We start from the raw sequence: 26,782 nt of genomic DNA, 5'->3' as shown, positions 1-26,782 counted from the left end.
CATTTAGACTATAGGCTTGTGCTGACCTCGAATATACGTATGTACACCGCTTTAAAATTTATCTAATACAATAGTGCCTCAAGTTACGAACTTAATTCGTTCCAGAAGGCTGTTCCAGTGCCGATACCAAACGAATATGTTCCCATAAGGAATAATGTAAATTAGATTAGTCCGTTTCAGGCCCCCAAAAATACACTTACAAAGCACTTATAAAAATATACTTACATAATTGTTCGAGTTGGGAGTTGTTCGAAACTCAAGGTACCACTTTATCTTTTTTATTTTATGAAAACAGGACTTTCACTCTTGCACTTCTTTTCATTTTCATCATCACTCTCATTCCTCTTAGCTGCCATGGTTATTATCCGGAGACAAGCTGGGAGGACAAAAAAAAATCATTTCACTAGCACAGGCTGAGTATAACATGGTAATTGTATGCACAGAGAACTGATGGTATGGGAGGTTCTTTACTTTAAGAGTGCAACTAAGCATGCTCATAAGGTAGTGGCCTCACCCTTATGTTGACTGTGAGACAGATGGGATAGAATTCATGGCATCCCATATTTTCCCATAAATCTAATCCATGCTAATTGATAAATATGGCATGCTCATTAAAAATATGAGTTTTTCAACTGTGTTATCGAGAAAGTGTTAATCATGTTTTAACTGATGGTCTATTGGTTAAAACATGTTTTCATGAATATTATGTAGTACATATATTGCAGTTGACTGTCGATTAAAACCGTAGTTGTGTTCCTGAAAATGGCATCTAAAGAGAAACAGACTAAAATGAACAATAGGGTTAAGTTCATTAGACCCACCAAAAAAAAAAGCCAACCAAAATTCATCAAAACTCAAGAATAATCAAGTAATTTATCAAAACTCAAGAATAATCATGTTTCCTATTTGTTACATTATAGTTATCATTGCTGGTTGATATGGAAATGTCTGAAGAGTTGATGTGACCTGGCAGACATGATAATCAGTTCCATGACTATTACCTGCTGCAACTATCACATGCCTCCATCACAACCACAGCAAACATCAGTAAAAATTATCATGTTTGTGACCCATTGGTCGATGTGTCCATCTCTCTGCTGTGAAATTAACTTCCAGACTGCTATTGTACATATAAATGTATTATATCTATATTAACCCTTTGACTGTTTCCGACGTATAAATACGTCTTACGAGCCAATGTTTCTGACGTATTTATACGCATAAATTCTAGCAGCTTCAAATCAAGCAGGAGAAAGCTGGTAGGCCCACATGTGAGAGAATGGGTCTCCATGGTCAGTGTGCACCATATAAAAAAAATCGGGGAGCCAGTGGTGCATTGTGGGAATGCCATTTCAGTTGTCCTTTTTCAGCATGTGTAGCGGTAAGAAATATGTGATTCCCCAGCAAATCTGGGACTCTTCTCTTCCCAAGTGATGCTCTAACACAGATGGAAGTGTCAGTGAAGATCAATTTCATGATTTGGAGGAGTTTGAGACCAAAAGCAATGGAGGAGGAGGAGGGGGAGGAAGAGGAGGAGGAGGAGGAGGAGGGAAGGAAGAGGAGGAGGAGGAGGAGGAGGAGGACGAGAAGGAGGAGGAGAAGAAGAGGAGGAGGAGGAGGAGGAGGAGGAAGAAGAAGATGTAATAATATTGTTCCCTTGAAGCAAGAAAAAAAAAAGTCCACCCCATGACAGTGACAAGATAAGGGGAGATAACATCTGATAAGAGCTGACTTTGATGAGCGTAAAGGAGGGTAATATTACATGACCATCGCCCTCCCTTTGTTTTTGCTGGTACACAAACATTTGTCTGTCTGTCTATTTGTCTGTCTGTCAAGCTCCCTGTCTGTCCATCTAGCTCTCTGTCTCAGAGAGAGCCACAAGACTGTGTCATCACGTTTACTCACATCTTCAAGCAGAGTATAGCACTTTGTCTGGATTTCTTGGGTTATCCTAGGTAATTTACACTATGTATACTTGTATTTATGTGTACCTGTGAGACAGAGATAGGCAGACAGATAGAAAGAGAGACAGATTGAAAGATATAGAATGAGGGAGAAAGATAATTAGATAGAATGGAGGAGGGGAAGCAGCATCCGACCCCATTGTTTTGACAGGCGGTAGGGGTAGTGACTAATGAGACAGTATGTCACTTTGACAGCTGCCGACTTCTGACTCAAAACAATTATAAGCCACACACTCGCACACAAGACAAGGAGGAGGAGAAGGAGGAGGAGGAGGAGGAGGAGGAGGAGGAGGAGGAGGAGAAGGAGAAGGAGAAGGAGAAGGAGAAGGAGGAGAAGGAGGAGGAGGAGGAGGAGGAGAAGGAGGAGGAGAAGAAGGAGGAGGAGAAGAAGGAGGAGGAGAAGAAGGAGGAGGAGAAGGAGGAGGAGGAGAAGGAGGAGAAGGAGGAGAAGGAGGAAGAGAAGGAGGAGGAGGAGAAGGAGAAGGAGGAGGAGGAGAAGGAGAAGGAGGAGGAGGAGAAGGAGGAGGAGGAGGAGGAGGAAAAGGAGGATGAGAAGGAGAAGGAGGAGGAGGATGATTGTTTGTTTGTTTTTGTAAACAAGTTTTGTAAACAATATATTGATAATTATGTTTGTGTGCTTATTGTGTTGTATACAACGAGTGTATATATATACATTGCACCTTACTTTGGTCTCATAGGCCACATAAGTTATGTGAAAAAATAAAATAGTGAAAAAAACAAAAAACCTTCAATTACAAGTAAACTAAAGTTTACCGGGTGAGCGGCAGTCGCCGCTGTTGCCATACGCGGCTCATTTTCTGCAAACTTCACGGCTCTATATCTCGGTAAGTACCGATGGCAAAAATTTTTTTTTTTGGACTAAAACACTCAGAAAAATAATCTTAACATTTTCATAAGAAAAAATAATTTTTTTTTTTGAATATTTGGCGACATAGAATGACAGTTTCAGAGAGGGGCCTGAAACAGTCAAAGGGTTAACCCTTTCAGGGTCCATCCCGTAGATCTACGGCTATACATTCAGGGTCCAAACCGTAGATCTACTGTCAGCATAGTTGCTGATCCCTGTATTCCCTGTATTATATAGCATAGCATATTAGTATCCTCCATGTGCTTTAGACACGAGATCCCTCGTAGGCCTTTGGCTTGGAGTGACGTCATGGGCATACACATGGGCAGTGATCCCTTTGTCCCGCCCTCACTCGGCGGCAGACCTACAAGACGTGAACAGGCTTGGCACCGGGCTCCATCTCTCATCTCAGTCTGACAATATATTTTACCATCCAACAAGTGTGTCTACTTTCAACCTACGATATCTCCATTTAAGAACCCTTACGATACTACGTCATGAGCTCAGCTCACTCTGATAAACTGTGAGTGGTACATTTTGGCCTAGATATGAGAGAATACATCTATGTGGTATGTGTGCACCACATAAAACAGATCCTGCAGCACACTGTGTATAATGAGAGAAAAAAACTGAAATCATGATTTTTCGATTAAAACAGCGACTTTGCGGTGTTTTTTCGTATGTTTTTTATAGTTGTATTTGCGATTTCTTGGGCTCATTTGATAGAATGGAAGACATATTACAGAAATAGAGATGATTTTGATTGGTTTTAGCACTGGAAATGGCTTGAAACTGAGCTCAAAGTAGCAGAAATGTTAAATTTTTGACGATATTCAAGAGTAAACAAACGACCTCACACGTCTAATACACGCCAGCTGGTGGGTCTAATATGCATTCACAAATATGGTGATGATATTTATACCATTATTACAGTATTGCATAACAGTAAATCTTCTATTTTTTGGTGTGAATAAAAATTCATTATGTGAATAAAAAATCAAAATGGAATTTATTTGTAAAGCCTCAAAACGTAACTAATGAACAGAGGAAATGTTAGTTTAGTTCCAGGAATACCTACATTGTTTATTCTGGACCCTATTTTGAAATTGGAATATTTTGAACTTTGTGTTAAATTGGCCAAATTAACAATTTCCGATCACTCTAATTTGTAGTTGAAACAGTTGACTTGGCAATTTCTTGTGCTCAATCGATAGAATAGAAGTAATACTAGTGAAATAGCTAAGAATTTGGTTGACTGGAATAATGTAATTGGCCTGAAATGGGAGTCAAATTCGGCAAAATCGCCGATTCGTAAATATCGCTGACACGTCAAAATTCGCAAGAGCATAATTTCGTCAGTTTTCCATCAAATTTCGTACTTTTTGTTTTATTACCTTCACAAAAAGATTCTCTACCATTTCATAAGAAAAAATAACAAATTTTTTTTTTTAAATTCTTGGACACTGGGGCACCACTTCAGATTTGGGCCTTGGACCCTGAAGGGGTTAATAAATAAATTAAAAAATATATAATAAAATACAGTAGGGCCTCACTTCTACAGCAGGTTAGGTTCCAGGCTACTGCTGGAAAGCAGACATCGCCAGAAAGCAGAGCGCCATTTTTTCCACTTATAAATGCACATAAATGTCAGATAATAAGTTTATGCTTACATAAATTAAGTTAGCAATAAAAAGTAAGAAACACACACAGTACACTCATTACTCACCTTAAAATATTTGTAGTCTTAATGTAGGGTGAGAAGTGAGTAGTATTTATTGTAAGAGGTCAGGTGTGGGAAGTATGGTAGCCAGCCATGCTACCTCACCCACATGTAATAAACTACGACATTTAAAGTGCCTCAGAGTGATAAAATGCATATACAGTACGTTCATTACTTACCTTAAAATATTTGTAGTCTTAAACCTTTGACTGTCGCAACCCCCAATCCTGAGGTGTCTCCTGGTGTCGCAAAATTTAAAAAAAAAAAAAAATTATTTTTTCTTATGAAATGATAGAGAATCTTTTGCCAATTGTAATGACACAAAAAAAACGAAATTTGATGGAAAACTGACGGAATTATGCTCTCGCGAAGTTAGCGACCTCGGCACTGTTTACAAATCGGCGATTTTGCCCACTTTGAGCCTTATTTTCGGCTAATTCCATTGTTCCAGTCGCCCAAACTCATAGCTATTTCTTTAGAACTCCATATTTTCTATCGATTGAGTACAAGAAACTGCCCATTTACCTATTTCAACTACCTAATAATGTGGTCAGAAATTTGCAATTTGCCCAATTTCACGAAAACTAAAAAATATGACAATTTCAAAATAAGGTCCAGAATGAACAATGCAGACATTCCTGGCTCTAAAATAACATTTTCTTTGCTCATCAGTCATGTCTCCAGGCCCCTCTGATATTACTCTTGCTTTCTATTTTGAATTTTTATTCAAACAAAAAATAGAAGACTTACTATTATGCAGACTACTGCAATACTGTAATAATTGTATAAATAACATAAACCCATTCATGACTGCATATTAGAATGGCTAGTTGGACATTTATTGGACAATGGCATCATTTGTTTACTTTTGAACATTGGCAAAAATCAAACATTTCCCCTAATTTGAGCTCCATTTCTAGGTTCTTTTTATAGTAAAATCAATCAAAATCACCTCTATTTCTGTAATATGTTTTCCATTCTATCAAATGAGACCAAGAAAACGAGAATACAACCATAAATACTATACGAAAATAGACCACAAAGTCGGCATTTTAATTAAAAAAAATGGTCAGAGTTTTTTTTTTCTCATTATGCACTGCGTGTTCCAGGATTTTTTTATATGGTGCACACTGACCACACAGACCCATTCTCTCACATGTGGGCCTATCAGCTTTCTCCTGCTTGATTTGAAGCCGCTAGAATTTATGAGTATATATACGTCAAACATGGTACCTCGTAAGACGTATATATACGGCCGCGACAGTCAAAGGGTTAATGTAGGGTGAGAGGTGAGTAAACGAGGTAAAAACGAATAAATGAGAGAGAGAGAGAGAGAGAGAGAGAGAGAGAGAACAAGCAAATGAGAGAGGAGTGAGAAGTGGACTTATGTAAACAAGTACAGTGGACCCCCGGTTAATGATATTTTTTCACTCCAGAAGTATGTTCAGGTGCCAGTACTGACCGAATTTGTTCCCATAAGGAATATTGTGAAGTCGATTAGTCCATTTCAGACCCCCAAACATACACGTACAAATGCACTTACATAAATACACTTACATAATTGGACGCATTCGGAGGTGATCGTTATGCGGGGGTCCACTGTACCGTACAGTGGACCTTCAGTTAACGACATTAATCCATTCCAGAGAGCTTGTCTTTAACTGATTTTGTCATTATTCAAATTAATTTTTCTCATAAGAAACAATGGAAATCCAGTTAATCTGTTAATTTTTTACATGAAATATACATTTCCCTACACAGAAAACAATGAGACATGCAGAATAAATACATTAATAATTAATAAAATTATACTTACCTTTATTGAAGACGTATTTGATGAGTGATGAGATGGGAGGAGGGCAGAGGATGGAGGAGTTTACAATTGTTTGGAAGGGGAATCCCCTTCCATTAGGACTTTAGGTACCAAGTTCTTTTCCAGGGTTACCTCCCTTCTTTGTTTTTTAATGCCACTAGGACCAGCTTGAGAGTCACTGGACCCCTCTGTCCAGAGAGCTCTGTTTCTGGCGTGTCTTTAAGATTTCCCTAAAATGGGACACAACATTGTCATTGTAGATGTTGCCAGCACGGCTTTGCAACAGCTGTGTCAAGGTGATGTCCACATTGTACAAATGTCCTTAATCATTGAAGAAGGCAGTGTCCTCCATCTCTGTTCCCCCTCCTCTGAAAAAAATTTCTGAGCTGTGGTCTGTTGCTGTTGCACCTCAAGCTCTTGCAGCTCTGTAGTGGTTAGCTCTTCATTGTCGTCCTCCACCAACTCTTCCACATCCTTGCCACTAACCTCCAACCCCATGGACTTCCCCAATGCCACAGTAGATTCCACAACTAGCATAGGCTCCTCAGGGTTAACCCCAAACCCTTCAAAATCCCTCTCTTGTACACATTCTGGCCACAATTTTCTTCAAGCAGAATTCAAAGTCCTGCAAGTCACTCCCTCCCAAGCCTTACCTATAAGGTTTATGCAACTGAGGATACTGAAATGATCTTCCAGAACTCTCTTAGGGTCAATTCAGTGTCTGAGGTCACTTCAAAGCACTTTTGAAACACTGCTTTGGTGTACAGTTTTTTTGAAAATTGAAATGACCTGCTGGTCCATGGGCTGGAGGAGAGGAGTGGTGTTAAGGGGGGCAAAAATTTAACTTTGGTGAAACTAAACTCCCCCACAATTCTCTCTTCCAAGTCTGGTGGATGAGTAGGAGCACTGTCCATTAACAGGAGGTACTGGAGTGGCAATTTATTTTCCAGGAGGTATTTTTTCACACTGGGGCCAAACATGTCGTAGAACCAATCAAGGAAAATGTCCCTAGGAACCCATGCCTTACTGTTTGCCCTCCACATCACACACAATTTAAGCTTGATGACACTTGTTTTCTTGAAAACACTGGGAGTTTCAGAGTGATACACGAGTAAAGGTTTCACTTTGCAATCCCCACTAGCATTACTACAAAACATGAGAGTTAGCCTGTCTTTCATAGGCTTGTGTCCTGGGAGTGCCTTTTCCTCCCGAGTAATGTAGGTCCTGTTTGGCATTTTATTCCAAAATAGGCCTGTTTTGTCACATTTGAACACTTGTTGGGGTTTTAATTGTTCAACCTCTATGTACCCCTTAAAGTTCTGCACATATTTTTCAGCCACTCTTTTGTCAGAACTGGCAGCCTCACCATGCCTTATCACGCGGTGTATGCCACTACGATTCTTAAATTTCTCAAACCAACCTTTGCTGGCCTTAAATTCACCAATATGAGCACTAGTTCCAGGCATTTTCTTAATTAGATCATCATGCAACTGCCTTGTCTTTTCACATATAATTGACTGTGAAACACTATCTCCTGGTAATTGTTTCTCATTGATCCACACCAACAACAGTCTCTCCACGTCTAGTATTTTGCGATCTCTGTTTTGTAAGCACATTTGCACCTTTTGCAACACCAGCTTTCTTGATTGCCTTTTTGTTAGCTAAAATAGTAGCGATGGTTGTATGGGGTTTGTTATACAACCTGGCCAACTTGGAGATCTGCACTCCACTTTCATATTTTGCAATGATCTCTTTCTTGAATTCAATAGTATTTCTCACCCTCTTTACCACATGGCTGGCACTAGAAACTTTCTTTGGGCCCATGGTGGCTTATTTAGCAGTTACAAGCACTAAAAACAATGGAATAATACAAAATGTATCACATGCATGAGTAGAATCATTCTCACTGGCTTGTAAACAATGGCACACTGGCTGTACATGGAGTGGCAGGGCTGCTCAGGCCACGTAGACACGTTAGGGACAAATGACTTTAACCGAGTTCTTTGTTGTTAACTGAGCCAATATTTTGATGCAAAAACGTGTTGTTATCCAATTTTTACGTTATCCGATGACGTCGTTAACTGAGGGTCCACTGTAGACGAATGCGTCTGGTTTTGGTTCATACATGTAACATCTCTTTTTTTTTTTTTCAACAAACAGGCCACATCCCACCAAGGCAGGGTGGCCCAAAAAGAAAAATGAAGGTCTCTCTTTTTAAATCTAGTAATTTATACAGGAGGAGGGGTTACTAGGCCCTTGCTCCCGTCATTTTAGCCACCTCTTACAACACGCGTAGCTTACGGAGGAAGAATTCTGTTCCACTTCCACTTCTACTGTGGGGTGTATTTATCATGTTGTATATGTTACATAGCTTGTTTATTATATAATTTTGAAAAAAATATCATAGATGGATTAATGAAAGTGTTTACATTAATGTAATATATGACATTTAATGCACCTTAGAGTGATTATTATTGTGTATTATTATTATTATTTTTATTATTAATATGGCATCAAGACTAATAAGACACTCTTAGTGATTTTAATGTGTACCTGCATGCCAGCACAGTGTGTAAGTTTATTTAAGTACAGGTGCACGTAAATATAATTATCAGAGTATACATGTATGTATATGAAGCATAAAATAACTTTAAACACTTGAAATTTTGGAAAGTTTCCAGATATAATGGAGAGACATGGTGCTCATGGAGCTCATGGAAAATGTTAACAAACTGGGTGGGGCGCGGTGACTGTATTAGAATGTCAGGTGGGGGGAGCCGTATAGCGAGTTTTGGTCATAATTTGAAATGTCCGTATTAGCGGGACGCTGTAAGACAATGTGCTGTAAAATGGAGGCCCTACTGTATATTATCCCTTGCATTTTCTATAATAAAAAAAAGTAGTAAGGAACAGAGAGTGGTGTTATTATTACATATAATTATATAAGTTATTATTATTATTATTATTATTATTATTATTATTATTATTATTATTATTATTATTATTATTATTATTATTATTATTATAGCATCTTCAACACTAGTGAAACATGCTTAGTGATTTTAATGTGTACCTGCATACCAACACAGTGTTTAAGTTTATTTAGGTTCAGGTACACCTAAGTACAGTTATCAGAGTATATATAAAATACACAATAACTTTAAAATGCTTGAAATTTTGGAAAGTTTCCAGACATAATCGAGAGACACGGAGCTCATGGAGGATGTAAACAGAGTGGCATGTGGACACTGTAAGCGAATCGGGGAGCTGTATAAACAAATTTTTGGTCATAATTTGAATGTATTAGCTAATCCCCTGTGTAAAAAAAAAAAAAAAAAAAAATCGAAGTGCTGTAAAGCGGGATCCTACTTTATGCCATCCATTCTATCAGGTGAATACAAGAAACCACCCATTCAGCTATCAAAACTACCTTATAAGGTACACAGAAATTGGTAATTTGGCCAATTTTATGCAAAATTCAAAAAAATCAAATTTAAAAACAGTCCAAAATAAACACTAGATATTACAGGCACTAAAACATTATTTCTTCTGTGCAATAATCATGTTCCCTAAGCCTCTCCTATATTACACTTGCCTTCTATTTTGAATACACAAAAAATCAAAGATATACCCTATTTCTTGGATAGTGAAATATAATCAGGAATAATTTGTCATGGTTTACTGCATCAAAATAGTTGAGGAAGACCTAGTAAAAACCCATAAAACAGAACAGGGGGTTGTAAAGGAGGCCTTTCTCATCCTCAGGAATATCAATAAAAATTTAATATTTCTGCTACTTTGAGGCTGATAGGCTACTTCCAGTCCTGCAGCTCACTAAAATTATCTCAATTTTAGTAGAATGTCTTCCATTCTATCAAATGATACAAAGAAGCAGCCAGAAAAACCATGAAAGCTATGCTAGAAAACCCCACAAAGGTGCTATTTTAACCCTTTCAGGGTTTTGGACGTACTAGTACGGCTTATGCACCAGGGTTATTGACGTACTAGTATGCCTAAATTCTAGCGCCTTCAGATCTAATGAGAGAAAGCTGGTAGGCCTACATATGAAAGAATGGGTCTATGTGGTCAGTGTGCACAGTATAAAAAAATCCTACAGCACACAGTGCATAATGAGAAAAAAAAAAAACTCCAACCGTGTTTTTGGTTTAAAACAGTGACTTTGCAGTGTACGTATTTTCATATGGTAGTTATGGTTGTATTTTAGTTTTCCTTGTCTCATTTTATGGAATGGAAGACATATTACAGAAATTGAAATGATTTTGATTGGTTTCTTAATGAAAAGTACCTTGTAATGGAGCTCAAAGTAGCAGAAATGTTTGATTTTTACCGAAGTTCAAAAGTAAACAAATCATGCCAAGTGTCCAATACACGTCAACTGGTGAGTCTAAAATTCTTTCACAAGTGTGCTGATATTATTTATACCATTTCTACACTAATGCAGTGGTCTGCATAACAGTAAATCTTCTATTTTTTTGTGAGAATAAAAATTCAAAGTGGAAAGCAAGAGAGATGTAAGAGGGGCCCGGGGACGTGACTAATGAACAGAGAAAATATTATTTTAGTGCCGGGAATGTTTGTCTTGTTTATTCTGGACTCTATTTGGAAATTGGCATCTTCTGAAATATGCGTGAAATTGGCAAAATTGCCAATTTCTGACCACTTTACTGGATAGTTGAAATAGGTAACTGGGTGGTTTCTTGTACTCATTCGATAGAAAAAATGGAGTTCTAGCAAAATAGATATGATTTTTGTCAACTAGAACACTGGAATTGGCCGAATATAGGGCTCAAAAGTGGGCAAAATTGCCGGTGCGTAAACATCGTCGAGACCGCTAACTCCGCGAGAGCATAATTCCGTAAGTTTTCCATCAAATTTCATACTTTTGGTGTCATTATGTTTGGGAAAAGATTCTCCATCATTTCATAAGAAAAAATATTTGTTTTTCCGAAAAATTTTCAACCCTGAGAACGAGTTTAGGAGAGGGCCTCTCGACCCTGAAAGGGTTAAACTAAACACAAGGTCAGAGTTTTGCTTTTCTTGTCATATCTAGGCCAAAATTTACTACTCACAGCTCTGAGTTAGCTGAGTTCGTGCCATAGATCTACGTGATGGACCCTGGTGTCAATGATGTAGTTCTGCATGACAGTCATAGGGTTATTGGCACAGCATTGTACAGTTGCAGTGAAATAAGTTACTAGCCTTCTTGTATGGACTTTTAGCTATTTTTCCCAATAGTTACACTGTCATCATGGCATCATGATTGAAAAACTCCCGCAGTTCTTCAACCATGATACACAGTGGAACCTCAAATTTTGAACTTAATCCATTCCAGGAGCTAGTTCTAAAGTTGAAAAGTTTGAAAGGTAAAGCAATATTTCCCATAAGAAATAATGGAAATACAATTAATCTGTTCCAGAAACCCAAAAATATTTACAAAAAAATACATTTTATAGATAGTATTACATTATAGTTTTACATACACACAACAAATATAGTGTACCATTATTAATAAATTTAAATAAACATATAAATAACATTTTTACTTACCTTTATTGAAGATTGGTGATGGCATCTGGAAGATAGGGAGGAGGAGAGAGGGAGTTGGGGTTAGTGTTTGGAAGGGGAATCCCCTTCCATAAGGACTTTAGGTATCAAAGTCCTTTTTGGGGTTACTTTCCTTCTCTGTCTTTTAATGCCACAAGGACTAGCTTGAGAGTCACTGGACCCCTGTCTCACAAAATAACCGTCCACAGTCCTCTGTTTCTGGTGCCACTTTAAGATTTTCCAAAAATGGGACATGGTTCTGTCACAGAACTTGTTGCAAAGATGGCTTGTTTCAGCTTGCTCAGGGTGGTACTTCTCCACAAAGATTTGGACATCATTCCACTTGGTACAAATCTCCTTAATCTTTGAATTGGCATGCAACTTCCTTGCCTTTTCACAAATAATCGTTTCTGAAACACTATCACCTGCCATCTCTCTATCCTTGATCCACACCAGCAACAATTTCTCAACCTGATCGATTGTCTATGGTCTTTTTTTGGTTAGCGACATCAGCTTCCTTGATCTGTTCTTTCTTTGCCAGGATAGAAGCGATGGTCGACTTGTTTTTCCCATACATCCTGGCAAGCTCAACAAGTCGCACACCACTCTCATACTTCTGTATTATTTCCTTCTTCACATCTATGGTGTTTCTCACTTTCTTTACCACAGGGGTATCACTAGCAAGTTTCTTTGGGCCCATGGTAGCTTATTTCACAGTCCCACAAGCACTAAACACAATGAATTAATCGTAAAATGTTTGAATGAGACCGCAGGTTAGTGTTCACTCAAGCATCAACAAAGCTAGACTGGCTCACGGTGCCTGCGTGGGGACGCGGACAGAGTGGGCTGGCGGACAGGTCCGGTACCAGGCAGTTCGAAAGAAGGGGCGAGTTCGATAATAGGGACAAAGTTGGCTCAAAAAAAGCGGTTGATTTTTGAAGAGTTCAATAAGCGATACATTCAAAATTTGAGGTTCCACTGTATATGCAGTGAAAACATCTTGAAAGATCACATCTTAATCAATGATCTACTGTACATGTTTTTTTTTTTTGCCAGACCTTGTATTAAAATGTTAAATCTCATCAGCTCTGATTGGATCCTTTGATATAATTGTAAGCTTTGTATAGTTTGCCCTTCTTTAGTTAAAACTGAATTCTCGGATGAGCAGTAAATGTGAAGCGGGATTTAGTGTGTTTCATGTCTCAAATAACTCATTTATTCCTGTTAGATACTGTGAATCATCCAGTTCAAGAAGAAATTGAGTGCATCCATTTTAAATGGACAGAAGCAAGAAAAGAAATATGAAGATTGTAAAAGGAGGGGAAAGACACATTTATGCAGAGGTGGATGCCAACAACGAAAATATTACAGATGAAGCTCTCCCAAGATTGGAAGCACTGCAGAAGAGAACAAATGATCAGCCCATTGTATTAGCAAACACTGAAATGAGAAGCTTCCCAGTTGTTCCAAAAATTAGTCAGGAATTAAAAGCTCTTGCTGCCCAAAAGAAAAACATTGCCTGTTGTGACAGAAGAGACAAGAGAAAACTGGGTGGCATTCAGATGGCTTCATTGCCAGAGAGTGCCTCAAATATTTATGGAGCTCCAGAAATTCATTCAACCCTTCGTGTTGGTGAGGCTTTGTTAAATGCTCGACAAGAGAAGCCAAATTTATCGCTACTCGTAAAAAACAAATTAGACTCGCCCAATACATCTTCAAAGATTAAAAGACAGGTATAGTCATGTTGTGCTATAATCTCTCCAATAATTATTTAAATTTGCAGTTTATAATTCTGTAGTTTGTATGTACAAAAGTAGGCTAACTGTACTGTACAATACAGTACATTAATTTTTTTCCTTAATGTTAGATAATAAATTCCATATTTACTACTGAATTTCTGATGATCAATGTACTTTTTATTCTAAAACATTTCTATAAAACAGAATTCCTAATAAAAATGAGGTTAATGTACAGTGTATACAGTACATGTATTTTGCTGTATCAGAAAGTTTTGCTTTTATGTGATCTTTTATCTTGGCCCTCTATTTTAATTGTTTTGTATTTACATATCTACTCTGTGACTGATTGAGGATCTCCACTGTGACTTTACCTTGAAGTTGTAGCATGTTTAATTACTGAAATTGTAACACTAAGTGACATAATTGTAGACTATTTTTGTTATTACATCTTTTGATTCATTTTGTTGATGTGGGAATAGAGATATAAGAATTATCACCAATTTGCAAGACTGTATACTGTATGTCCATTTATTTACTATCTTCTCTGTGTGTTTCTGTTTGTGAGATAATGTACTTAAAGACATTTTTCCCAATTTTTTGTTGAAGAATTGTACATGACTCCTTGTAGAGTACAGTATGTTTATAAGGAAAAGCAGTATTACTGAAGGATAGATGGAGATGTTGCCTTGACATGACATTTGAATTTCAGTGTATGGCACAGAGGTATGGTACACAGGTCAATTGTGGGGTAGGGCAAGATGCAACTTGACATAGAAGTTAAAGATGGCACAATGTCAACAATGTCAACAAAGAACATAGACAACATGCACTCTCTGAGTTCAAGTACAAATGAGTAATGATGAATGTGTTTCAGTTTTTTATGTTACCCAACCTTTGTGATATGTGGTTGAGGTAAAAAATATCACTTGCTTATTAATTTCAGACCCACATCCAGCATATAACTAAGAAAGTTTCCAAAACAGTAGGCATCCTTTCCAAGATACGATACTATGTTTCCCAAATTGCACTCCTTACTTTATATCACTCTCTAATATACCCTTACCTCATCTATGGTATTTGTGCTTGGGGAACCATGGCCAATCACCTTAATGTTGCAGTTTTTTAACTGTAGTGTAAGCGTGCTTTTGGCAAGGCAGTGATGCAGTGAATGATGGTGAAAGTTTTTCTTTTTTGGGCCACCCTACCTTGGTGGGAAACGGTCAATGTGTTAATAAAAAAAATACAAACTTTAAAATGTATGTGTGTATCATTAACTCTTTCAGGGTCCGTGCCGTAGATCTACGGCTTTACATTGAGGGTCCAAACCGTAGATCTACGCCATGAGCTCAGCTCACTCTGATAAGCTGTGAGCTGTAAATTTGGGCCTAGATATGAGAGAATACATCTGTGTTGTATGTGTGCACCACATAAAACAAATCCTGCAGCACGCAGTGCATAATGAGAGAGAAAAAACAGACCATAATTTTTTATTAAAACGGCAATTTTGCAGTGTTTTTCGTATGTTTTTTATAGTTGTATTTGCGATTTCTTGGTCTCATTTGATAGAATGGAAAATATATTACAGAAATAGAGATGATTTTGATTGGTTTTAGTACTGAAAATGGCTTGAAACTGAGCTCAAATTAGCCGATGTTCAAGAGTAAACAAATGACCTCACACATCTAATACATGCCAGCTGGTGGGTCTAATATATGTTCACAAATGTGCTGATATTGTTTATTCAATTACAATATTGCATGACAGTAAATCTACTTTTTGGTTTGAATAAAAATTCATTATGTGAATAATAAATCAAAATGGAATTCATTTGTATAGCCTGAGAACGTAACAAATGCACAGAGGAAATGTTAGTTTAGTGCCAGGAATGTCTGCATTGTTTATTCTGGACCCTATTTTGAAACTGGAATATTTTGAACTTTGCACTAAATTGGCCAAATTACCAATTTCCAATCACTTTATTTTGTAGTTGAAACAGTTGAGTTGGCAATTTCTTGTGCTCAATCGATAGAATAAAAGTAATACTAGTGAAATAGCTAAAAATTTGATCGACTGGAATAAGGTAATTGATCTAAAATGCGAGTCAAAGTCGGCAAAATCGCCGATGTATAAATATCGCTGACACACCAAAATTCGTGAGAGCATAATTTCGTCAATTTTCCATCAAATTTCGTACTTTTTGTTTTATTACCTTCAGAAAAAGATTCTCTACCATTTCATAAAAAAATAACAAAATTATTTTTTATTAATTCTTGGACACTGGTGCGCACTTTGAAATTTGGCCTCTGGACCCTGAAAGGGTTAATTGTACTACCTCATATTAATAATAAACAAACTTAATTACAAACTTAAAAATATATGTTTGTATCATAAATTGTACTACCTCATATTAATAGAGTAAAATATTGAATACGTGTATTTGTATCTACCACTCTTCACCTGTCTAGACACAAGTAGTCTAAGTACATATTAGGTTAAGTCTGCCCGAAATGCCTCAGCATGATAGTGGCTTTCTTTGTCCCAGTCAGATTATGAAATGTAAATACATATTGTAACCTTAGCAAAGAAATAACATTTTGATTTTTATTTTTTATTTGATTTGAAGGTAGGGTGATACAAATAAGGAGACACATTCACTATTACTTATTCAGTATCTGTGTTGCCAGAATTGCATAACTGAAGGTCCTGGGTTTGATCCTGGAGCAGGTGGATATATTGGACATGTTTCCTTTCAACTGTTACTCCTGTTCACCTAGCAGTAAATAGGTACCTGGGTATTAGCCACCTGATTTGGGTTGCATCCTATTCCTATACGTTCTTTAGAAGTGGCTAAACTTCGAAATGAGGGTAAACAAGAAAAATTGAATGACCTAATAAACTGGATCATCCCCTCCCATTCTTTGAGTGCTTGCACTATACAATATATCTATATATTTTGGATGTACTATAGGTATTTTAAGCTAAATTTTTGCTTCATTTTTTAACAGTAAATTGTCAGTTTTTATTGGTATGGATACAGTATTTTCTTTTTCAGACTGCTAAACAAGTTAATGTATCAGAATCAAAAGCCATATTCCATGAGTTGGTGTCTGTTGATGTCAGTGAAGAAGAAGTAGCAAAACAGCTCAAGGATTTGCTCAATTTAAGGTACCTGCAGGCCATAAAGTTTAGGCTTACCATATATTTCATTTACAATACATGTGTGGTAATTTAACCCATAAACGGTCCAAACGTATATATACGTTTTTTCAACATTTGAAAGTATGTAAAAAAAGTAGATCTTCATTTTGTTTTTCTACATTTGAAAATGTGTAAAAAACTTTGATCTACTTTTTTTTTTGTTATATTTGAAAATATGTAAAAAAAACTTAAGATCTACTTTTGTAGCACTACACATGTGAACGTAGATCTGCTTGGACCGTTTACGGGTTAAATCTTACTCATTTTCCTAAAAATCCGCACCTAGGAAAGGAACCTTATGATGATGTTTTAGTCCATCCTGGGCCTTTGTAAAATCACAACTGGGGTGAGAAAAGTAGAGAAATCCTGAAGACAATATGATAGGGGGCAGCTTTAAGGCCTTTTCTACTTATCTCATCCCAGTTGTGACTTTGGTCCAGGACAGACTGAAATGTCATCACAAGGTTCCTCTCTTAAGTGTGAGTTTTTGGTGAATTGTTTCAGCCATGGTATTGTGATTTCTATTTTTTGTTTTAAATTTAAAAGAGGTCTTGCCTGAAACCAGTAAATATTTTGATGTAATTTTAGTGTGTGTACTCACCTAATTGTAGTTGCAGGGGTCGAGACTCAGCTCCTGGCCCCGCCTCTTCACTGAACGCTACTAGGTCCTCTCTCTCTCCATGAGCTTTATCATACCTTGTCTTAAAGTTATGTATGGTTCCTGCCTCCACTACATCGCTCTCCAGACTGTTCCACTTCCTGACCACTCTATGACTGAAGAAATGCTTCCTAACATCCCTGTGGCTCATCTGAGACTTTAACTTCCGAGAGTGACCCCTTGTTTCTGTGTCCCCTCTCTGGAACATCTTGTCTCTGTCCACCTTGTCTATTCCATGCAGTATTTTGTATGTCATTATCATGTCTCCCCTGTCCCTCCTGTCCTCCAGTGTCGTCAGGCCGATTTCCCTCAACCTTTCTTCATAGGACATTCCCCTTAGCTCTGGAACTAACCTTGTCGCAAACCTTTGCACTTTCTCTAATTTCTTAATGTGCTTGACCTGGTGTGCGTTCCAAACTGGTGTTGCATACTCCAGTATGGGCCTGACGTACACGGTGTATGGTGTCTTGAAAGATTCCTTACTTAGGTATCGGAATGCTAATCTCAGGTTTGCCAGGCGCCCATATGCTGCAGCAGTTATATGGTTGATGTGTGCTTCTGGAGATGTGTTCAGTGTTATACTCATGCCAAGATCTTTCTCCTTGAGTGAGGATTGCAGTCATTGGCCACCTAGCCTTTACTCTGTCTGCAGTCTTCTTTGCCCTTCTCCGATCTTCATGACTTTGCATTTGGCAGGGTTGAATTCGAGAAGCCAGTTGCTGGACCATGTATCCAGCCTGTCCAGGTCTCTTTGAAGGCCTGCGTGATCCTCATCTGATTTAATTCTCCTCATTAATTTCACATCATCTGCAAACAGGGACACCTCTGAGTCTATATCTTCCATCATGTCATTCACATATACCAAAAATAGCACTGGTCCTAGGACCGACCCCTGTGGGACCCCGCTCGTCACAGGTGCCCACTGTGATACCTCATCATGTACAATGACTCGTTGTTGCCTCGTTGTCAGGTATTCTCTGATACATTGAAGTGCCCTTCCCGTTATACGTGCCTGATCCTCTAGTTTCTGCACTAACCTCTTGTGAGGATCTGTGTTGAAGGTCTTCTTGCAGTCCAAGAAGATGCAATCAACCCACCTCTCTCTCTCATCTCTTACTTGTTACTTTATCATAAAACTCCAGAAGATTTGTGACACAGGATTTGCCTTCCATGAAACCGTGCTGGTTGTCATTTATACTTTTGGTCCATTCCAAGTGCTCCACCACTCTCCTCCTGATAATCTTCTCCATGACTCTGCATACTAAACACGTCAGTGACACTGGTCTATAGTTTAGCGCCTCTTTTCTGTCTCCTTTTTTAAAAATGGGAACTACATTTGCCGTCTTCCATACCTCAGGTAGTTGCCCAGTTTTAAGGGATGTGTTGAAGATTGTGGTTTATGGGACACACAGCATTTCTGCTCCCTCTCTAAGCACCCACGGGGAGATGTTGTCCGGTCCCATTGCCTTTGAGGTATCAAGGTCACTTAGCAGCTTCTTCATCTCCTCCTCAGTTGTGTGTATGTCATCCAGCACTTGTTGGTGTATTCCCTGTTGGTGTCTCCCTCTGTCCTGTCTTCCCAGAGTCCTTCCTGTCTGCACTGTGAATACTTCCTTAAATCTCTTGTTGAGCTCCTCGCATACCTTTTGATTGTTTCGTGTGAGTTCCCCACTTTCTTTCCATAGCCCGATCACCTGGTCTTTGACTGTTGTCTTTCTCCTAATGTGACTATACAGCAGTTTCGGGTCAGACTTGACTTTTGATGCTATGTCATTTTCATACTGTCGCTGGGCCTCCCTCCTTATCTGTGCATACTCGTTTCTGGCTCTTGGACTGATCTTATTTTCCTGGGTCCTTTGCCTTCTGTACTTTTTCCATTCTCTAATGGACTTAGTTTTTGCCTCCCTACACCTTCGGGTAAACCAAGGACTCACTTTGGTCTTCCCATTAATTCTGTTGCCCTTGGGAACAAACCTTTCCTCTGCCTCCTTGCATTTTGTTGTTACATATTCCATAATTTCTTTTACTGACTTTCCTACCAGTTCTCTGTCCCACTGAACCTCCCACAGGAAGTTCCTCATACCAATGTATTCCCCCTTTCATAGTTTCACTTTTTCCAATCGACTCCTGTTACCCTCTCCACTTGCAGCTCTACTATGTAATCAAAACTCAGAACCACACTGATCGCTAGCTCCAAGGGGCCTCTCATATGTGATGTCCTCAATGTCTGAACTGCTCAGGGTGAACACAAGGTCCAGTGTTGCTGGTTCATCCTCCCCTCTCTCTCTGGTAGTGTCCCTGACGTGTTGATGCATGAGGTTTTCCAGTACCACATCCATCATCTTGGCCCTCCATGTGTCAGGACCCCCGTGAGGCTCCAGGCTTTCCCAGTCAATCTCCCATAACCAGTAACTTTGCTCTGCATGATTGAGCTCTTTGTACCACCTCAGCCAGTGTGTCCACCATTGCTCTGTTGTTCTCTTCATATTCCTCTCTTGGCCTCCTGCAGTTCTGTGCTGGGTTATACATCACTGCAATGACTACCTTATGTTCCCCAGACTGAATTGTAGCTACTATGTAGTCCCTTTCTCCAGTCTCGCCCATGCCTTCCATTTCCTCAAAACCCCATCGGTTTTTTATGGGTAGTGTAACCCCTCCTCCCCTTCTGCTCCTTCTGTCTTTCCTCAGGGTCTGATATCCCGGTGGGAAGACTGCGTCTGTTATTGTCTCAGTGAGTTTCATTTCTGTGACGGCTATGATGTCTGGGGACTTCTCAATGATTCTTTCATGCCACTCCTTGTATTTATTTGTTAATCCATCTGCGTTCGTGTACCACACTTGCAACTTCTTATCTATCACGGTGGTCCTGGGAAAATTTTGGGATTGGGGGAGCGAGAGCCCTGGAGGGGGCATATGGGGATTTGCAGTGTGGGAGGGGTTTGTGATGGGGGGGTGAGGGCAGAGTGCCCTTGGGGACCTGCTGTAGGAGTGGGGTTTGTAATGTGGGGGTGGTGGGAGATTGAACAGTGTGTGGGTTTTGGCTTAGACTTTTCAGTTGCATTGCCGTTGTCGCAGTTGGGGTGGGGTTTGTGATGGGGGGTAGGGGCAGAGTGCCCATAGGGGGCTGCTGTAGGGGTGGGGTTTGTGATGTAGGGGGTGGGGGCAGAGGGAACAGTGTGTGGGTTTTGGTTTAGATTGGTCAGTTATTTTGCGGTTGTCGCAGTTGGAGTCCTTCTGCGGGTGTTTCTGTAAGGTGTGTTTGCCCTTCCACCTGAGTCTGGGTTCTGCTCATCTTCATCAATGCATCTCGTTCCTCCTTTTGTCTTTGCACCCTCTCAGTATCGTCCTTCCTTCTTGTGTTCTGTCGTGATCGAGGTACACACTCTGGTACTCTGGTTTGTCCCTCAGTCGTGCTTTCTCCTGCAGGATCCTGGTTCGAGCTGATTCTGCCTTGAAGATTACTTTGACCGGCCCTTTCCTTCCATTCACAAACCACCCAATTCTCCGAAAATTTGTCACCTGGGTCGTGTCTCACTCACCTATTGCTTTCATGATACCTTCGATCTCTTTCTTCTCCTCCTGGTTTCTTTCATTGTAGGTTTCCCCTTCGACTTCTCAGAGCCCGTAGACAAACACTGACCTTTCCCTCTCCTCCTCCCACTGTGTCTCCTTTTGTATCCTCTGAAGTGTTTTAGTTCCATCGAAGCGTTCGTGCCTTCATTCCCTGCCCTTGCTGTAGCTCCTATGCTCAGTGGACTGTCTTTCCTGCTCACCTGTTCCTTGCCACTGCATTTGTTTGTTGGAGTCTCTGCATGTGTCATAGCTCCTTCATTGTCTACAGGTCTCTCAATTGTGCACATCTTTTCCTGGATCCCTATAGTCCCCTTGTCTGTGACTAGTATAGATGTTCCTGATGTCATGTCTGTACTGTCATTTGTCTCTAATCTGTTTCAGGTTTCTTAGTTCCTCATCTACGTCCTTTATCCTATCTTCTGCTGCTAAGACTTGTAGTCTCCACTTCCTGCTCTCCTCAGCTGTCCTCTCCTCCATTCTCCTGCCAAGCTCTGCTAGCTTCCTTCCCCACTCTTCCTCCATTTTTTGAGCTCTACCTCCCCATCTTTCCTCCCAGGTTCTTCTCTCCCGGGTTCGTCCACCAGACCTGTGTGTGTGTGTGTGTGTGTGTGTGTGTGTGTGTGTGTGTGTGTGTGTGTGTGTGTGTGTGTGTGTGTGTGTGTGTGTGTGTGTGTGTGTGTGTGTACTCACCTAGTTCACCTAGTTGAGGTTGCAGGGGTCGAGTCCAAGCTCCTGGCCCCGCCTCTTCACTGGTCACTACTAGGTCACTCTCCCTGAACCGTGAGCTTTATCATACCTCTGCTTAAAGCTATGTATGGATCCTGCCTCCACTACATCGCTTCCCAAACTATTCCACTTCCTGACTACTCTATGGCTGAAGAAATACTTCCTAACATCCCTGTGATTCATCTGTGTCTTCAACTTCCAACTGTGTCCCCTTGTTGCTGTGTCCCATCTCTGGAGCATCCTGTTTTTGTCCACCTTTTCAATCCCTCTCAGTATTTTGTATGTCGTTATCATGTCCCTCCTATCTCTCCTGTCCTCCAGTGTCGTCAGGTTGATTTCCCTTAACCTCTCCTCGTAGGACATACCTCTTAGCTCTGGGACTAGTCTTGTTGCAAACCTTTGCACTTTCTCTAGTTTCTTTACGTGCTTGGCTAGGTGTGGGTTCCAGACTGGTGCCGCATACTCCAATATGGGCCTAACGTACACGGTGTACAGGGTCCTGAACGATTCCTTATCAAGGTGTCGGAATGCTGTTCTGAGGTTTCCTAGGCGCCCATATGCTGCAGCAGTTATTTGGTTGATGTGCGCTTCAGGAGATGTGCTTGGTGTTATACTCACCCCAAGATCTTTTTCCTTGAATGAGGTTTGTGTGAGTGCGTGCGCACACGCGCGCGTGCGTGTGTGTGTGTGTGTGTGTGTGTGTGTGTGTGTGTGTGTGTGTGTGTGTGTGTGTGTGTACAAACTCACCTAATTGTGGTTTTGTGTGTGTGTGTATCATTACTCTACCTATTTATATCTATAGGAATAGAGCTGGACCTGTCCAATTTATTTTAGAAATATTTAATTAATTTGCTTTTAACCCTTTGACTGTCGCAACCCCCAATCCTGAGGTGTCTCCTGGTGTCGCAAAATTTAAAAAAAAAATTATTTTTTCTTATGAAATGATAGAGAATCTTTTCCCGATTGTAATGACACCAAAAAAACGAAATTTGATGGAAAACTGACTGAATTATGCTCTCGCGAAGTTAGCGACCTTGGTGCTGTTTACAAATCTGCAATTTCGCCCACTTTGAGCCCTATTTTCGGCTAATTCCTTTGTTCCAGTCGCCCAAACTCATAGCTATTTCTTTAGAACTCCATTTTTTCTATCGATTGAGTACAAGAAACTGCCCATTTACAGATTTCAACTACCTAATAATGTGGTCAGAAATTTGCAATTTGGCCAATTTCACGAAAACTAAAAAATATGACAATTTCAAAATAGGGTCCAGAATGAACAATGCAGACATTCCTGGCTCTAAAATAACATTTTCTTTGCTCATCAGTCATGTCTCCAGGCCCCTCTGATATTACTCTTGTTTTCTATTTTGAATTTTTATTCAAACAAAAAATAGAAGACTTACTATTATGCAGACTACTGCAATACTGTAATAATTGTATAAATAACATCAACCCATTCATGACTGCATATTAGAATGGCTAGTTGGACATTTATTGGACAATGGCATCATTTGTTTACTTTTGAACATTGGCAAAAATCAAACATTTCCCCTACTTTGAGCTCCATTTCGAGGTTCGTTTTATAGTAAAATCAATCAAAATCACTTCTATTTCTATAATATGTTTTCCATTATATCAAGTGAGACCAAGAAAACGAGAATACAACTATAAATACTATACGAAAATAGACCACAAAGTCGGCATTTTAATTAAAAAAAACGGTCAGAGTTTTTTTTTTCTCATTATGCACTGCATGCTCCAGGATTTTTTTCATATGGTGCACACTGACCACACAGACCCATTCTCTCACATGTTGGCCTACCAGCTTTCTCCTGCTTGATTTGAAGCCGCTAGAATTTATGAGTATATATACGTCAAACACGGTACCTCGTAAGACGTATATATACGGCCGCGACAGTCAAAGGGTTAAAGTTTCCCATTTTCGTGGTTCATCCTACTCCTGTTTGATCCCATTTCAGTTATAAAAGATGCTTCTTGTTTTGATGCAGTTTGTTTTTCCTTCATAATATGAACTGGCAACCTTTGGATCTCCTTAAGTAAGTTTATTTAGGTACCATTACACATTTATTTATTTTATTTATTTATTAATTTGAACATGATACATAGAAGTACAAGGAAATACAGTGGTTAAGTGTAACATGCCAAAGCCTCTTGTATGCAGAGCATTATGGGCAGGCTTAAAATTAACTTAAGATTACTAAGCAATGATATATTCTGTGGTAAACATTGTTGTAAACAGTTAACAATTAAGCACAAATGAGTATTTCAAAGACAGGTCATATGGTCATTTACTGTGTTGCTGTGCATTCAGTAGAATGGAGTATTCTGTTAGATAGTTAGTTAGTTTAATATGTTTATTATGCACCCCATACCCATCCTGTGGGCGGTAGTCAAAAGATTACAGAGGTACATAATTGGTCCAGGGACTGGGCCTCAAAGTTTTGATGGCTGAGCAAGTTACAGAGGTAATGAATTCACAATTTACAAAGGTAATGAACTCACAATTTACAAAGGTAATGAACTCCAGGTAGGTCTAGTCACAATCATGACAAGTTACAAAGGTATTTACAGATTACAGAGGTACACAATGGGTCCAGGGACCGGGCTCCAAAGTTTTGATGGCTGAACTAGGTACAAGGTAATGAACTCACAAGTTACAAAGGTAATGAACTCACAAGTTACAAAGGTAATGAATACTGTAAGAATGGTTACTTACGTTTATACATGGCAGCAATCATGAACAAATTTTAGAGTAATGAGCAATTCACACTTCCACACCCGGTCACAACTGTAGTGAGTTATTGGTGCAAATGTTGATTGCTGAGTCTCTCTCTCTCACACACACACACATACAAATTCATACACACACACACATAAACACACACACACACACACACACACACACACACACACACACACACACACACACACACACACACACTCATACACACACACGCACACACACTCATACACACACACTCACACACACACACTCATACACACACACACACTCATACACACACACACTCATACTCACACACACACACACACACACACACACACACACACACACACACACACACACACACACACACACACACACACACACACACACACACACACACTCACACACACACTCACACACACACTCACACACTCACACACATACACACAAACACACACACACACACACACACACACACACACACACACACACACACACACACACACACACACACACACACACACACACACACATGCACATATGTGGTAATGCTTTATTTACAGCTAGCAAAGTCAGGGTATTTCTCCAGAATGGTCTGTAATATACCACTGTGGATAATATACTTAGCCATTTCTTGAACACTTCTGAGTGAGTTGTTTCTAAATTCATTAATTTTATCACACTCCAGTACATAATGACGCAAGGTGTGACAATAATCCATCTGGCAAAGTTTACATTTCGTTTGGTCTACATCTGGTGGTGGTGATTTAACCTGCCAAAGATACTTGTAACCCAGCCGGAGCCGGGCGGTAGTGACATCCAAGAGTCTGCTTATTTTGTTGGATGCACCATAGACATGTGGCTCCTCCTGCATGATAGAATGATGATAGATGGACTCACTGGTGTCAATCTCCCTGAGCCTTAAGTCCATAAAATTCAGCTGAAGTTCTTTTCGTATTATTGTTCTCAAACTACTACCTGACAAGCCAAGATTGTAATCTACTCCCTCTTTGAAAGCATACAGCTTAGCCAATTTATCAGTTCTATCATGCATCTGAAGACCAATGTGAGATGGAATCCACAGCATGTGCACTCTGACTCCACTGTCCACAATCCTACCATACCTGTGTCTGGCTTCTGACACAAGCATGCCACAATTTATGCTTAATGAGTTGAGAGCATTTATGGATGACAGAGAATCAGTTACAATTAAACTGTCAATCTTTGATACATAGATGCATTTCAGTGCAAGGAGTATGGCAAACAGTTCTGTCTGAAGGGTAGAGGCCCAATTATTGATGCGTGCTCCAATTTCTTTAAGAGAGCCATCACTCTGTACGACAACAGCAGCACTACCAGCTGCACCAGTGGATTGGTGAACAGAACCATCAACGTAAATAATTTGCGAGAGTGTGTGCTGTGTGACTAAGTTATCAATACAGCTTAAGGCCTCATGTTTGGCTTCAAGGCGAAGTTTTGGTTGTGATTTAAGAAGTAGTTTGGGGGGAAATGGAGGAAAGGTAGTTTGGAATGGGGTAATATTCCATGGAGCGGAGAAGTGCCGCTGTTGCCTTACTAAAATAACAAAGTTTGATTGGGTCACAGGTTAAACATTTATGAGATACAATTATTCAGTATTTATTTGGTTGTGGGTGAGTAAGTGATTTTTAAGAAGAGACTTGAATTTATAAACAGACAGTGTTTCTTTTATATTCACAGGTAGTGAATTCCAGATTTTTGGGCCTTTTATGTGCATTGAGTTTTTGCATAGTGCGAGATGGACACGAGGAATATCAAAGAGTGATCTGTGCCATATGTTATGGTCATGTGTTCTGTTGAGGTTGGTAAGGAGACGTTTGAGGGGAGGGTTTATGTCCGAGTTAAGTGTTCTATGTATGTAATAGGTACAATAATAAGTATGGATGTTTTGTATGGTGAGTAGGTTTAGAGTTTTGAATATTGGTGGAGTGTGCTGCCTATAGTGGGAATTTGTTATCATTCTGACTGCAGCCTTTTGTTGGGTAATTAATGGTCTGAGGTGGTTTATTGTTGTTGAGCCCCATGCACAAATTCCATAGGTGAGATAGGGGTAAATAAGTGAGTGATATAGGGCCAGGAGGGCTGACTGTGGAACATAGTACCGTATCTTTGATAGTATGCCTACGGTCTTGGAAATTTTCTTGGAAATTTGTTGTATATGAGTTTGAAATTT

General features: G+C 39.4%; 1 protein-coding gene across 15 annotated transcripts in view; it reads left to right on the top strand.

Annotated features, from left to right (window-relative positions):
- LOC128686995 (uncharacterized) overlaps positions 1-26,782 on the top strand; it is an 85,256-nt gene that overhangs the window by 5,270 nt on the left and 53,204 nt on the right. For all 15 annotated transcript variants that reach the window (XM_070097428.1, XM_070097390.1, XM_053774428.2 and 12 more), the window contains 2 exons: positions 13,159-13,663; positions 16,722-16,834. In XM_070097428.1, the coding sequence (XP_069953529.1) occupies positions 13,208-13,663; positions 16,722-16,834 (569 nt within the window). In that variant the 5' untranslated portion in view covers positions 13,159-13,207. The remainder of the gene's footprint in view (positions 1-13,158; positions 13,664-16,721; positions 16,835-26,782) is intronic.

Source organism: Cherax quadricarinatus, chromosome 1 (genome assembly GCF_038502225.1).
Source record: "Cherax quadricarinatus isolate ZL_2023a chromosome 1, ASM3850222v1, whole genome shotgun sequence".
Lineage (NCBI taxonomy): Eukaryota > Metazoa > Arthropoda > Malacostraca > Decapoda > Parastacidae > Cherax > Cherax quadricarinatus.
This window is presented reverse-complemented; position numbering and strand designations above follow the sequence as displayed.